This window comes from Mastomys coucha, unplaced genomic scaffold, assembly GCF_008632895.1.
Source record: "Mastomys coucha isolate ucsf_1 unplaced genomic scaffold, UCSF_Mcou_1 pScaffold6, whole genome shotgun sequence".
Classification (NCBI taxonomy): Eukaryota; Metazoa; Chordata; class Mammalia; order Rodentia; family Muridae; genus Mastomys; species Mastomys coucha.
Window position 1 is genome coordinate 85,956,931 of NW_022196912.1, and position 12,930 is coordinate 85,969,860.

General features: G+C 40.4%; 1 protein-coding gene across 1 annotated transcript in view; it reads left to right on the forward strand.

Moving 5' to 3' along the window:
* Arid4a (AT-rich interaction domain 4A) overlaps positions 1 to 12,930 on the forward strand; it is a 72,759-nt gene that overhangs the window by 21,176 nt on the left and 38,653 nt on the right. Inside the window, exons 6-11 of the mRNA XM_031356443.1 lie at positions 450 to 529; positions 611 to 705; positions 3,219 to 3,351; positions 8,600 to 8,679; positions 9,662 to 9,738; positions 10,767 to 10,933. Of these exons, the coding sequence (XP_031212303.1) occupies positions 450 to 529; positions 611 to 705; positions 3,219 to 3,351; positions 8,600 to 8,679; positions 9,662 to 9,738; positions 10,767 to 10,933 (632 nt within the window). The remainder of the gene's footprint in view (positions 1 to 449; positions 530 to 610; positions 706 to 3,218; positions 3,352 to 8,599; positions 8,680 to 9,661; positions 9,739 to 10,766; positions 10,934 to 12,930) is intronic.

Here is a 12,930-nt window from a genome sequence, read left to right on the forward strand (position 1 = left end):
GAGAGAGAGAGAGAGAGAGAAAGAGAATGACCAAGGCAACTCTTATAAAGGCAAACATTTAATTGGGATTGGCTTACAATTTCAGAGGGTTGGTCTGTTACCACCATGGTGGTAAGCATGGGATTGTGTGGGGAGATGTGATGCTGGAGGAGCTGAGAGTTCTACAGCTTGATCTGAAAGCAGGAGGAGGCAGGATGTGTTCTTGGGTGTAGCTTGAGCATTTAAGACGCTAAAGCCCCGCCTCCACAGAGACTTACTTCCTCTAACAAGGCCACACCTACTCCAACAAAACCAAGTGCCACTCCCTCTGGGCCAAGCCTTCAAACACATGAGTCAATGGGGACCAGACCTATTCAAACCACCACAAGTTCTGAAGTAGTAATAACATTGTTTATATTGTTTTTTTAATTGATGTGCACAGAGTCTCAGACATCTTTTGCTTTTTGCAGTGTTTGATGACGGTGATGAGAGAACGCTGAGGCGGACCTCACTTTGCCTGAAAGGGGAGAGACATTTTGCGGAGAGTGAGGTAGGGTGGCCAGGACTGATATGAACTGCAGCAAATGATGGGGAAGTGGAGTGTACACTGAGTTCATTGTCTTTTCTGCAGACGCTGGATCAGCTTCCTTTAACAAACCCAGAGCATTTTGGAACACCAGTCATTGCAAAGAAGACAAACAGAGGGAGGAGGTCCTCATTGCCTATGTGAGTTCTCCTATTTGGTTAATATAGCGATGGTGTTAAAGCCTTTCACAGTTGACTTTCCTAGAATGGCTATGTCCTGTTGGGTAGCATTTCCATAGCATATTGTAAGGTGCACATTCTGCCCGCAGCAGACTTTGTTCTTAATTACTCTGTTACAGTCATCATGAAAATTTCACTTCCCAAAATACTATTTCAATTTGCTTTGACAAAAATCTTTAATTGGTAAGATTTTCCTTTATTAAGTAATTACTTGCAGGTTTCTTTTTATCTTTTTATTTGAAAACAAATTTTGTTGTTGTTTTTGTTTTCTTTTTTCTGAGACAGGGTTTCTCTCTGTAGCCCTAGTAGAACTCACTCTGTAGACCAGGGTAGCCTTGAGCTCAGAGAGTTGCTCTCCTCTGACTCCTGAGTGCTGGGATTAAAGATGTGTGCCACCACTGCCTGATTTACAAGTAATTTTGAATTTAAAAAGAACAATACAGTTTCCATATGTCTTTTGCCTAGATTCAACAGTGTTAATATTTCTGGCCTGTTTGCCTTATCCTTCCTTCTCTTTGTTACACGTGGAAGGAAACAGAGCATCACAATTCATGAACCTTATATAAAATACTAATATAATCAGAATGTTCAGTTTCACATATATAAAATATGTAATCCACAGTCCACCCCCTGACCATTTTGCCTCATAGTCCACAGTCCTGGGCCAGGCCTGGTCTACCTGGCTCCCAGTTTACTTTGTGGCCTCTTGTTACTTCACTCTGTCAGTATTGCAAGGTCCAGCTGTTGTCCTAGGTGCCTTCAGAGCATCTTTTGAGGATCCAAACCAAGGTCATGTGTATGTGGCTGCATTTCCCTGCTTGTGGCTCATGAGTTTCCTTTAATCTGTAAACGGTTGTTAGCTTTTGGTGATGGGACATTTAAGTGTACAGGCGGATGCAGATTTTTTTTCAGGGGCTTTTCATTTATAGATTAAGGTTATTCAGTTTAGATAGTAAGTGGTATGTACACTTCTCAGTTTGAGTACACCAGTAGATACACACTGTCCGTCTGAGACACCATAATGGCTGACATCCCTTTGCTCAGTGGCTAGTGCTCTACCTGCCTACTTCCTGAGCCTAGAGTTCTCCAAGTCACCTTTCCTCCCTGTGGGTGGACATTGTGGGTGGAGCTGCTCTGCCTCTGAATCCGCCCGCTCCTTCTTAAGCTGTCCTTTCTTCATTTTTAATTACTCACTGGGACTCCTTTTGTATATCAGTACTGTTACAGCAAAACGATGCCTTTGTAACTTTGCACTCCAGCTTCATTTTTTTACTTAAATTGGGTTATCGTGGCTATAATGAAATCTTTCCCGGCCACCTAGGTGCTTTACAGGTAACAGCTCTTGTTACCAAGCCTGACTATTGGAATTTGATTGTTGAATCTCAAATGATGGAAGAAGAGAACCAAGTCATGCAAGTTGTCCTTTGACCTGTATGTATGTGCTTTGGCACTCATATGTACAGAAACAGACACACAACACACACACACACACATTCTCTCTCTCTCTCTCTCTCTCTCTCTCTCTCTCTCTCTCTCTCTCTCTCTCCAGGATCCTATTACTAGTTTATAACTGAGGACAATGGGATTGACAATGTCTTGCCAGTTTGGATTGTTGTGTGTGTTTTCCAGTGTGTAGAAAGTGCTTAGCATATTTATTTAATAAGTCATTATTGTATTTGTATTCATAACATAGTATTATCCTGTCTAATAATTATAACTTTCAATAAGTCGAGTAAGCTGTAGTGCAGGACACTCAAATAAGCAATTATCGGCGTTAGAACTAAAGATAAGGAAATGTCATCAATGTAGAAAGTAAAGAGAGATGGGGTGTTTCCTAGGTAACAGGTCTGAGAGAGGAGAAGGGAAAAAAATGCAAGAAGAAAAGGACCAAATGCCTCCAAATCATCCAATAGTTAACACCCTGCACAGTAAGTACAGTGAGTGGTGATATCAGCATATTCAGGATGTTTCAAGAGCATGTCAGAGTACTTAGCTACTAGTCATCATGATTTTAAAAGAATACATACTCATTTTATTTAAAAACTATAGACTTATAATTAATGTTTGTTATAGACACTTAAAAGTAAATAATTATCCCAGAGAAGATATCTGAATAAACCTACATATGCTTTTTCTGGGCTATTTTTATACCCTACTAGAAAATTAAGCATTATTTGTCCCCTGGCATTAAAAACCAGAAAGGTAATATGTTTTTAAAGTGCATTTGGTGATACAGTTAGGCTTCTCTGTCCTGGCACATTCACTGAACAGTAAAGCAAACTCAAGTGTTACTTAGGTGGTTCAAATACTGGTGTAAGGCAGGAGACCGGTCCATCTCCTCAGCCCCAGTAAGTATGGAGAGGCAGCCATAGGAGCCAGCGGAACATGTAGAAGTCAGAGCACTCGATGTGCCTAGGCCTGATCCACTCGGATATGGACCATTAGGATATTGACCAGCCTCTCCTGACTCCTAGCACTGAAGATGAAAAGGAAGAAGAAAGCAGCGAAGAGGAAGACGAAGATAAGCGGCGTCTCAATGACGAATTATTAGGAAAAGTTGTAAGTGTGGCATCCACAGCAGAGAGCACTGAATGGTACCCTGCTTTGGTAAGTTTCATTGCAAAATTAGTCAGCTGTGTTAATTGTTGAAAATGGATTTTTAAAAATTTATGTAAAATGTTTTGGAAGTATTATAAATTTAATGAAGATGTAGTTGTAGTTTAAAAATTTAGACAGGCCCACTCACACTAGCCATTGTCTTGAGTTTTCCATTCTGTTATCTATCATTTGTTGACATCTTTCAGGTTTTCCCCTCAGATGGGTTCTTCATTCTTCCCTGTTACCGCCTTACAGCTTCAGTCCCTGTAGGTCGATTCCTCAATACTTTTATTGCTGTTTTGTTTATCTCACTCTATAGTCCAGGCTGGCCAGGAACTCACTGTGTAGCCCAGAGTGGCCTGAGATTCATAACAAATCCTCCTGCTTCAGTCTCTTCAGTTGTAGATCAAGGTGTGAGGCACCACATCTGGCTCCTTAATTCTTTCTTTATTACATTCAGACTAATTATCTAGCACTAAGTTTTTCGGAAGGATCATTTACAAATAATTGATTATCTCACAGTAATCCCAACAATGTAGTCAGTTGTGGTTTCAGGGACTGTAGTCTCAGCTTCTCCGGAATCCAAAACAGGAAGTGTGCTTCGGCCCAGGAGGTGGAAACTAATTTGGTCTCAAACAAAACAAGACACTTGGGGGTGGGGCAGCACACTGGTAAGGGCACTTGCCCTGCAAGCAGGAGAACTTGAGGGCCCAGTGTGTATGTGAGGAGTCAGGCGTGGCCAGGGATTGAGTACAGAGAAGGCAGATTCAAAAGCATGGCTGTGCAGACAGCCTCACCCAAGAGGCAAGCTTCAGTGAAGAGAGAGACCTCGGCTCAGGGCAGTGCAGTGTCTGGAGAGTGACAGAAGACATCTTTTCCCTTGTTTGCTTTCCCATGTGCATGAGCACTTGCATCCACCCGTTCACACTCCTCCATTTGTTCACCTACGTCCATGTGTTCACATGCATCCACACATTCATGTGCACCTGTACATTCGTATGCATGCACCACACACATGCCACATACAAAACCTTAATCTTTCAGTTAATTAAATCTAGTTTTACTGAGTCTGCTTCATCAATTAATTTTACATTCTTTTAATGAATATCTAAGATTCCTTCACCAAAATATATATATATATATATGAAAGCCAGGCAGTGGTGACTTACGCCTTTCCCAGCACTTTGGAGGCAAAGGCAGGTGGATTTCTGAGTTTGAGGCTAGCCTGGTCAACAGAGTGAGTTCCAGGATAGCCAGGGCTACACAGAGAAACCCTGTCTTGAAAGAAAAAAAGTTCAATCCCTACAACTTTCTTATTTTTCTTTTAAAGTATCTTGAGTGCTCTGTCTGCATGAATACCTGTGTGCCATTATACATCAGATCCCCTTATAGATAGTTGTGAGTTACCATATGGTTGCTGGGGATTGAACTCAGGACCGCTGTAAAAGTGCTCTTAACCACTAAGCCATCTCTCCAACCCCAGCTAGCTTTCTTTCTTTCCTTCCTTCCTTCCTTCCTTTCTTTTGGTTTTTCGAGACAGGGTTTCTCTGTGTAGCCCTGACTGTCTTGGAACTCACTCTGTAGACCAGGCTGGCCTCGAACTCAGAAATCCACCTGCCTCTGCCTCCCAAGTGCTGGGATTAAAGGTGTGCACCACCACTGCCCAGCTTCCCAACTTTATTATTTTGAGACAAGGTTTTACATATTTCAGGCTGGCCTCAAATTTGCCAAACAGCCTAGAATGACCTTGAACTTCTGGTCCTCCTACCTTCACCTCCCAGACGCTAGGAATAGAGGTGTGTGCTTCTGTACACAGCAGCTTCGGCCTTTTAGGCAGGCACTCTTCCACTGAGCTGCTTTCCTTACTATGCCTCCGCTAACAACATGTTCTGTCTGTGTGCCTCACCCCACCCTGAGTTAATGAGTGTTACCTAAGGACAGCAGTGATCTTGCTTTGCCTTGGCTCTAAATTCCTTAGAAGGGCAAGTGTGGGGCTTCTCATTGTGACTCCCAAGAACATGTGCTCTACACATAAAACAGACTATATTGGAAGTTATAGACTGACTCATTTTTTAAACCCAGTATAGTAGTGCATGCCTTTAATCCCAGCACTCAGGAGGCAGAGGCAGGCAGATTTCTGAGTCTGAGGCCAGCCTGGTCTACAGAGTAAGTTCCAGGATAGCCAGGGCTACACAGAGAAACCATGTCTCAAAACCCCTCCACCCCCCCAAAATGAGTTGTTGTAATTTTTTAGTACTGGTGCATAAACTAAAATAAGGAAGTAATAGAAAGGATGTGCTCAGATGTTTAAAGCTTTAGAAATGGCAGTCATTGTGTACATAGGAAGAAGAAACAGAAGCTCACTAGAGGATCTTTTATAAGGAGAAGAAGAGTGCTTAGGTGTATTGATCTCATAGAGAATCCTCCTTGATTGACAGTGAGAGGAGGGGGAGAATAGGATGCAACTGCAAATATCATTGACCCCTGAAGCAGAAGGGCCTTCCAAGGGTCACCTAAAACTGAGGAGATAATTCTGCAGATAGCTCTGAAAAACAATGGCATTTATTTGTGCTGCATGTTTGGGAATGTTTATAAGACCGTTTGTTATAGAAATCAATATGGAGGCCATTAGAGTGGCTCCCGGGTGGTGTGATGAGGCTTGGCCTCCATTTATTTATTTACACCTCAAGACTTTGCTGCCACCCCTCTTCTGGCTGGCTGTCGCTAACTCTGCTGCCTTTGGTACTGTCCTGTGCCCGGTGTGCCACTGTGTCATCCTCCTATTGTGTTCTTTCTTGTATGGCTTAGATGTGCCCCTCTGTTGACTCTTGAGGTTAAGCACAACTGCTCTACTAGTCTGACAGCTATTAGCATCTTGTACCCACAAGACCTGTCTTTCTCTCTGGTGTCAAAGTGTGGCCATGTCTGTGATCGTAACATTTAGTAGAGTAGTTCAGAGTCATCCTCAGTTGCACACCAGGTTCTGAGCAGATGAAACCTGACAAAAACCAAACAGTAATCCATAAGCATACTTAACAATCCAGTCCAGTGTGGTATCGTACAACTTTAATCTTTGGAAGCAGAGGCCAGCAGAGCACTGAGTTTGAGGCCAGCCAGGTTTACATAGTGAGACCTTGTCACAAAAAAAAAAAAAAATTATTAAAAATCTGGCTCTGTAGTGTTGAACATGATAGCTATAAAGTGTATATTGTTATTTAAGGATAAATGTAACTTAATCACAAAAAAACAGAGTTGGGAGCCAGAGTGTGTCTCTGAGATAGAACTTTTGCCTACAATGTCCAGGACTCTGGGTTTGTTAAGGATTAAGAGTGTCATGAGTAGGTACGCCTCAGCAACTTTAGGAGTATGCTTACCCAGCTTGAGTTGTTTAAATACAAAACACTACTACAGTATTCACGAAGTACACTGTTAAGGCATTTTTTATTTTCAAAGGCTAGATTAAAAGTTTTGTTTTTGTTTTTATGACAAATTGAAAATTGTTCATGCCCTGTTAAAAAATATCTCATGTGGTTTCTAACAGCCAGATTTTAAAGTAGACGCATATTGAGGTGTATGTTTTAAATGATGGGCTGGAGTGCTGCTTCAGGGAACTGAGAGCACAGGATCTGCAGAGGACCAGAGTGCAGAGCACCCCTGCTCTGAGGGTCTCAGCACCCACAGGCCTGACACCTCTGGTCTCTCTGTGGGTACATGCATGTGCATACACAATTGAAAAAATAATAAAAACCAAATTAATGGTATGTCCCTTTAATCCCAGCACTCAGGAGGCAGAGGTAGGCAGATCTCTGTGGGTTTGAGGCCATCCTGGTCTACATAGTCATTTCCAGGCTAGTTAATGATATATAGTGAGATCCTGTTTCAAAAGAAAGAAACAGAAATAGTCACCACCAGTGAAACAAACTGTAGTGTGCCAGAGGGAGGAGAGTACAGAGTTCAGTCTTCTTTGGCTATGTAGTAAATTTAGGCCACCTTGGGATACAGGAGTTCCTGTCTGAAAAAAATAAAAAGAACAGACCATACATCCATAAATGTTAATGTTTTGGATACAAATTAAAGTCTTGAGCCCGGAGGATAGTTCCACATGTAAAGGTGCTGAGTTTGACCTTCAGGACACACATGAAGAAAGAGAAAATGATAACAAGTTCCGTCTGACCTTCATAGAATGCTATGATACATGTGTAACCTTCTGCACAAATGAATAAATGTAATAAAATGTCTATTTAGGTTTGAATAAGCTCTAATTTTTAAAGTGATACTATTTTAACTTATATTTCGTTATTAATTTTTACTACCTAATGGGTATATTAAATATCTAGAAAGTCAATATGCTAAAAATAATGAAATTTTTGTAATTTATTAGTAATGGGAGCTATTAGTAATGGAGCTATTTCATTTTTTGGTGTTTCAAGGCAGGGTTTCTCTGTGTAGCCCTGGCTGTCCTGGAACTCACTCTGTAGACCAGGCTGGCTATGAACTCAGAAATCTACCTACCTCTGCCTCCCAAGTGCTGGGACTAAAGGCATGCGCCACCACTACCCCGCTTAATTGAGCTACTTCTTATAAAATATAATCCATTTGAAAATTTGGCAGATCCAGAATTTTTTTTTTCATTTCTTTATTCCTTTATATATGGAGTATTTGACCTCCATGTATGACTCTGCACCAGTGGGGTGGCTGGCCCTTGTGAATGAAGGCCAGAGGAGGGGGTCAGATTCCCTGGAATGGAAGTTACAGACAGTTGTGAGCCATCATGTGGTTGCTAGGGACAGTACCTGGGTCATCTGCATCCTCTCTAGGGACTAGCTGCTGTGCTATCTCTCTAGTCCCTCTGCCCCCAAGTTATTTTTAAAATTACATTCTTGGGCCTGGCACGATGGTCAGTAGGTCCAGGTGCTTGCCACTAGTGCTGACAGCCTGAACTGGATCTAGGAAACCCACGTGGTGACCGGAGAGAACCAGGTCTTACGAGTTGTACTCTGACCTCTACAGGAGCGCCACAGCAAACTTTAACTCTCCCTACCCCATACACAAGTAAATGAATAGACATAATAAAAAATAAATAAAACATCCTTGTTGAGGGGTGTAACTGAGTAGTTGAGTCCTTTCCTAACAGACGAAAGGCCTTGGGCTTGATCCCTTAGAACTTGGGGACAGGAGGTGGGGAGTAGTAAATAAAATGAATAAATGTTCACTTTCTGAGGGAAGAGAGTCAGCAGGCTCTGAATTTGTATTCCAGGTCGTGTCTCCCAGCTGCAATGATGATGTCACGGTGAAAAGAGATCAGTGTTTAGTTCGATCATTTACTGATTCTAAATTGTGAGTAATGAAACACCACACAGTAATGACTCATGGGGATGGGACTCAGTGATTGGCCACCCTCCAGAAAGAGACTCACTCAAGTTGAAACTGAGAGGTTGTTATTACTGTGTTTATGTAGGGTACCTTTAGCTGATAAATTTTATGTAAAAATAACAATAAGTGACAGCAGCATTAAAGACATCTATTTGTAATTAAAGTATGTATAGTTTATTTATTAAAAAATTTCATATTTTTATCATGTGCTATTTCATATTAATTATGAAGCTTCTGAATAAACTATTAGTAAAATAAGTATTTTCACTTTTTATTTTAAAGACTTTTAGAAACTTTCCCTTAATTTTTTATTTTTATTAAAACAATAAAATTCATCATATTTTTAAGTTGTTCTCTATGAAAAATATAATATATATAATCATAAAGATATTTTAGCAAATTAACAAAAAATAGGAAATATTAAACAAAATAGGTGTTGTCTATAAGTATTGAAATGACTTTGGTTTTTTTTTTGTTTTTTTAAGATTTATTATTTATTATATGTAAGTACACTATAGCTGTCCTCAGACACACTAGAGGAGGGCATCAGATCTCATTACTGGCTGTTGTGAGCCACCATGTGGTTGCTGGGATTTGAACTCAGGACCTCCAGAAGAGCAGTCAGTGCTCTTAACTACTGAGCCATCTCTTCAGCCCTGAAATGACTTTGTTCATCAAAACTATTGTCTATAGGAATGTTGTATATTTGGAAACATGTAAATTTGAGGCTCTCAAATAAGAGTACTTGAGTTCATAAAACTTAAAAGATACAACTTTGCTTCCAAGGTTTTTACTAAGGATCAGGGTATTTATGGCCTTTGACTTTTAAAACACTATTTGACAAAATAATTTTCATTTTTTGAGGTCTTAAGTATGTGTTAATGTGGATTGCTTAAATGATGTTTTTCACTTAATAAGTAGTTGTCTGTTTTGTTCTTTTTCATAGTTATTCTATAGCAAGAAAGGACATTAAGGAACTAGATGTTCTCAATCTACCAGAATCTGAGCTCTGTGCTAAGCCAGGTAAATGAAAGCATAGTTAGTTTACTCTTTCATGACGTGACCGTGTATTCTTTAATGATGTGACCATGTTTGGAAAATAACAGATACTGACTACTGTGTTACCATATTAGCAGTTTGGATCCCTGTGTCTAGCCCATCATCCATGGGCTGCATGTGGCCCAGTACAGAGTCAGTGACTTAACAGAGTGAGCAGTTTTGTTTTTCCTTGCCTTGGTGCTCTGCTGCTCGCTTTCTGAGTATGAGCCTCATAGTTAATGTGTTGGACACATCTCAGTGATACTCTTAATGGCATTTTTTCCATCTCTGGAGAAAATGCTTGGTTTATAAATTGTACAAATTCAACTTTGCATATTTGATCATTAGTATTTCTTCTTTTTGAATGGTGCTGAAGGGTTGTCCCTCTACATAGCTCTGGTTGTTCTGGAACTCACTGTGTGGCCTTGAACTCACAAGAGATCCACCTGGCTTCTCCTCCCAACTGCTGAGATTAAAGTCATGCACTACCACACCTGGGCTGACCATTCATATTTCTAGTAGTGGGGATGTAGAGATGGCTCAGTGGTTAAGAGCACTTACTACTTTTGCAGAGGACCCAGCTTTGGTTCCCAGCACCCACATGGCAGTTCCCAACCATCTATAATCAGTTCTAGGGGATTTAATGCTACTGGTAGGCTCGAGTGTGCACATAAGTAAATACAGGACACTCATACATAAAATAAAAACAAAGCTTTTTTTCTAAAAGGCTATTTCTAATCTTTGCCAGACTTGGTGTCACGTAGGAGGTGGTGGCGTTAAGGTCACAAGTTCCAGGCTAGGTTAGGTTACATAGTGACACAGTGAGACCCTGTCTCATAACAGTAAACAAACATAAACGTAATAAAATCTACATGATCTTCTGACTCATGAAGCACTCTGATTTCCTGCATCATTTGTGAATGATGGCTCGACTTGGTTGAGCCTTCAGACTCGAAATGGCCCGCATCTCCCTTCCTTCCATAGCAACTACTGAAGTCCATGTTTCCTTTCAGGGCTACGAAAAGCAAGTGTCTTCCTAAAAGCTAGAATTGTTCCTGATAATTGGAAAATGGATATAAGTGAGATCCTTGAGTCCTCCAGCAGTGATGACGAAGAGTGCCCAGCTGAGGAGCATGAAGAGGAGAGGGAAAAGGAGACCAAAAAGGAGGAAGAAGAGCTGGTAGGTTCAATTCTCTTGTTTTGTTTGTTTGTTTGTTTTCTAGTGAAAAATAATACCTCGATGCTTTGCTCTTCGTTGTTTTTGTCTGAAACATTTCTTAGCTTAATTTGGTTGAGGGGTTATGACTATTTTGTGTTTAATGTAGTGTATAAATCAGGAACGGTTTTCAGGGTAAAGTTACCAAAAAGTATTTCTCAGGGTTAATCAACCAAGTTTTGGGTGGGGGATCAGGTATTTTCTGTGTTCTCCAGTGGTCAGCGTGTGCTGTAATTGTTACCATCCTGCTTTAGGGCGTCCTGAGATCAGAAGTTAACTGTCCCCAGCTGGCACAGCTAAAATGTGGAGTGGAGGGATTTGAACCCGGGTCTCGGTTCTCCTAACTTAGAAACCTTTTAGGGGGTAAATATCCTAATTACACCCAAAGAAAAACACACCTGGCAGCTTGACAAATCATAGGAAAAATGTAGATTGTGTTTTTATCATGAGTGCTTTTCTTTGTACTGTTGCCCTGTCGTGCACATTATGATTATAGATTATAGAAATCACCCGTGGGGTTACCATGGCTGCCCCCATGCTGACTGGCTGTGTATTCACCAGTGTTTTGTTAAACAGGATGAATTTTCCAGTGTAATTTTAGTTGTTGAGAGGCAAAACAAAGCATGAGTTTATTGAAAATGACCACCTATTTGAGCATGAAAAATTCTGCCTTGAAAATGTGAGATGCTTTTGTTTGTTTTACATGCACACGTGTGAGCTTTTGGAATACCACGGCTAGATTTGTATGTGGGGAAGAATATAGGCTGGTTCTTTCCTTTGACTTCCCCTGCAGCATTTGGCTTTTTACACTCTGAAATCAGAATGGCGGTTCATACTTACAGGCTGCCTACAGAGTTGCCATAGTAACATGCTGTTGGTTTTAAGTGAGCATGCTCAGAAAGACAGGAAGGTCTAGCAGAGGCTTGGCAGGTTGCCAGTGGAGGTTTGCCAGCTGCTTTGAAATGGGCTGTCTTTCTCTTCCTTTCATGTAATGTCTGATTTTTATGTGGAAGAGAATGTAAGTAGTGCTGTACAGCCCTGCGGATGCTGTGACCTCAGAGGGACAGCACATATTTGCCAGTCAGACTGACATGCCCAGACCCTGCACTAGTAAAAGGGGAATCTAACCGTTTTGCATTTGAAAGGAAATGCAGCACATAGGTAAGACTTTTTTTTAATATTTAGCTATTATTTTGGTTGACAGAAAATGGGATTAAATAAAATTTTTAGGTGTTGATTATATGTCTGATATGGTGGAGCCCATAACCAAGCGTAATTGTTTCTTGTAAAAGACAGTAGGCATCTATTTTTAGAAGATTAGAGGGTAAAGGGGATTTTTCTCCAACATAAGATAGCTTTTGGAATGACTGTGCTGAGACAATTTGGCAAAAATCGGGATTTGAATTTTGAGTATTAGATGTGATGTCTGAATTTTATCTGTATTTAGTCTTAGGTTGTGTGTTTCAGGGTAAATAGGCCACATTTTCAGGGTGTGAACTGTTAGCAGTCTGTGGTCTAAGCTTTTGGATTTTTATTGAACATTGATTAGGATCTTATATTGCCAAATGCTGAAAAAGGGTTAGTCTCTTTATTTTTGCTGATACTTTTAATTAGTGTCCCTTCCAGAATGCATTTTCCCTATCCCTCAAAAAATACCCTGAAATTTTAAACAAAGAGGCTAAAAAGAGCTTTGAAAGAAGTTGCAGAGGTGCCTCTAAAACAGTAAATAGTGTTTATGTTACAATGATTAATTCTGTAATATTGTAATGTTTCATCCAAGTGATAAATGCTAGGAAAATTGCACAGAGCAGAGGCTAAAATTTGCAGGTAACAGCAAAGAAAAATAAAAAGATAAGGACACTTAGAAAATTAATGTCTCCTTACAATGTATTACTTATGAACTTGCTAAAATTAGTGAACATGGTTGCTTTATTCCTACCAAAAAAAAAAAAAAAAAAAAA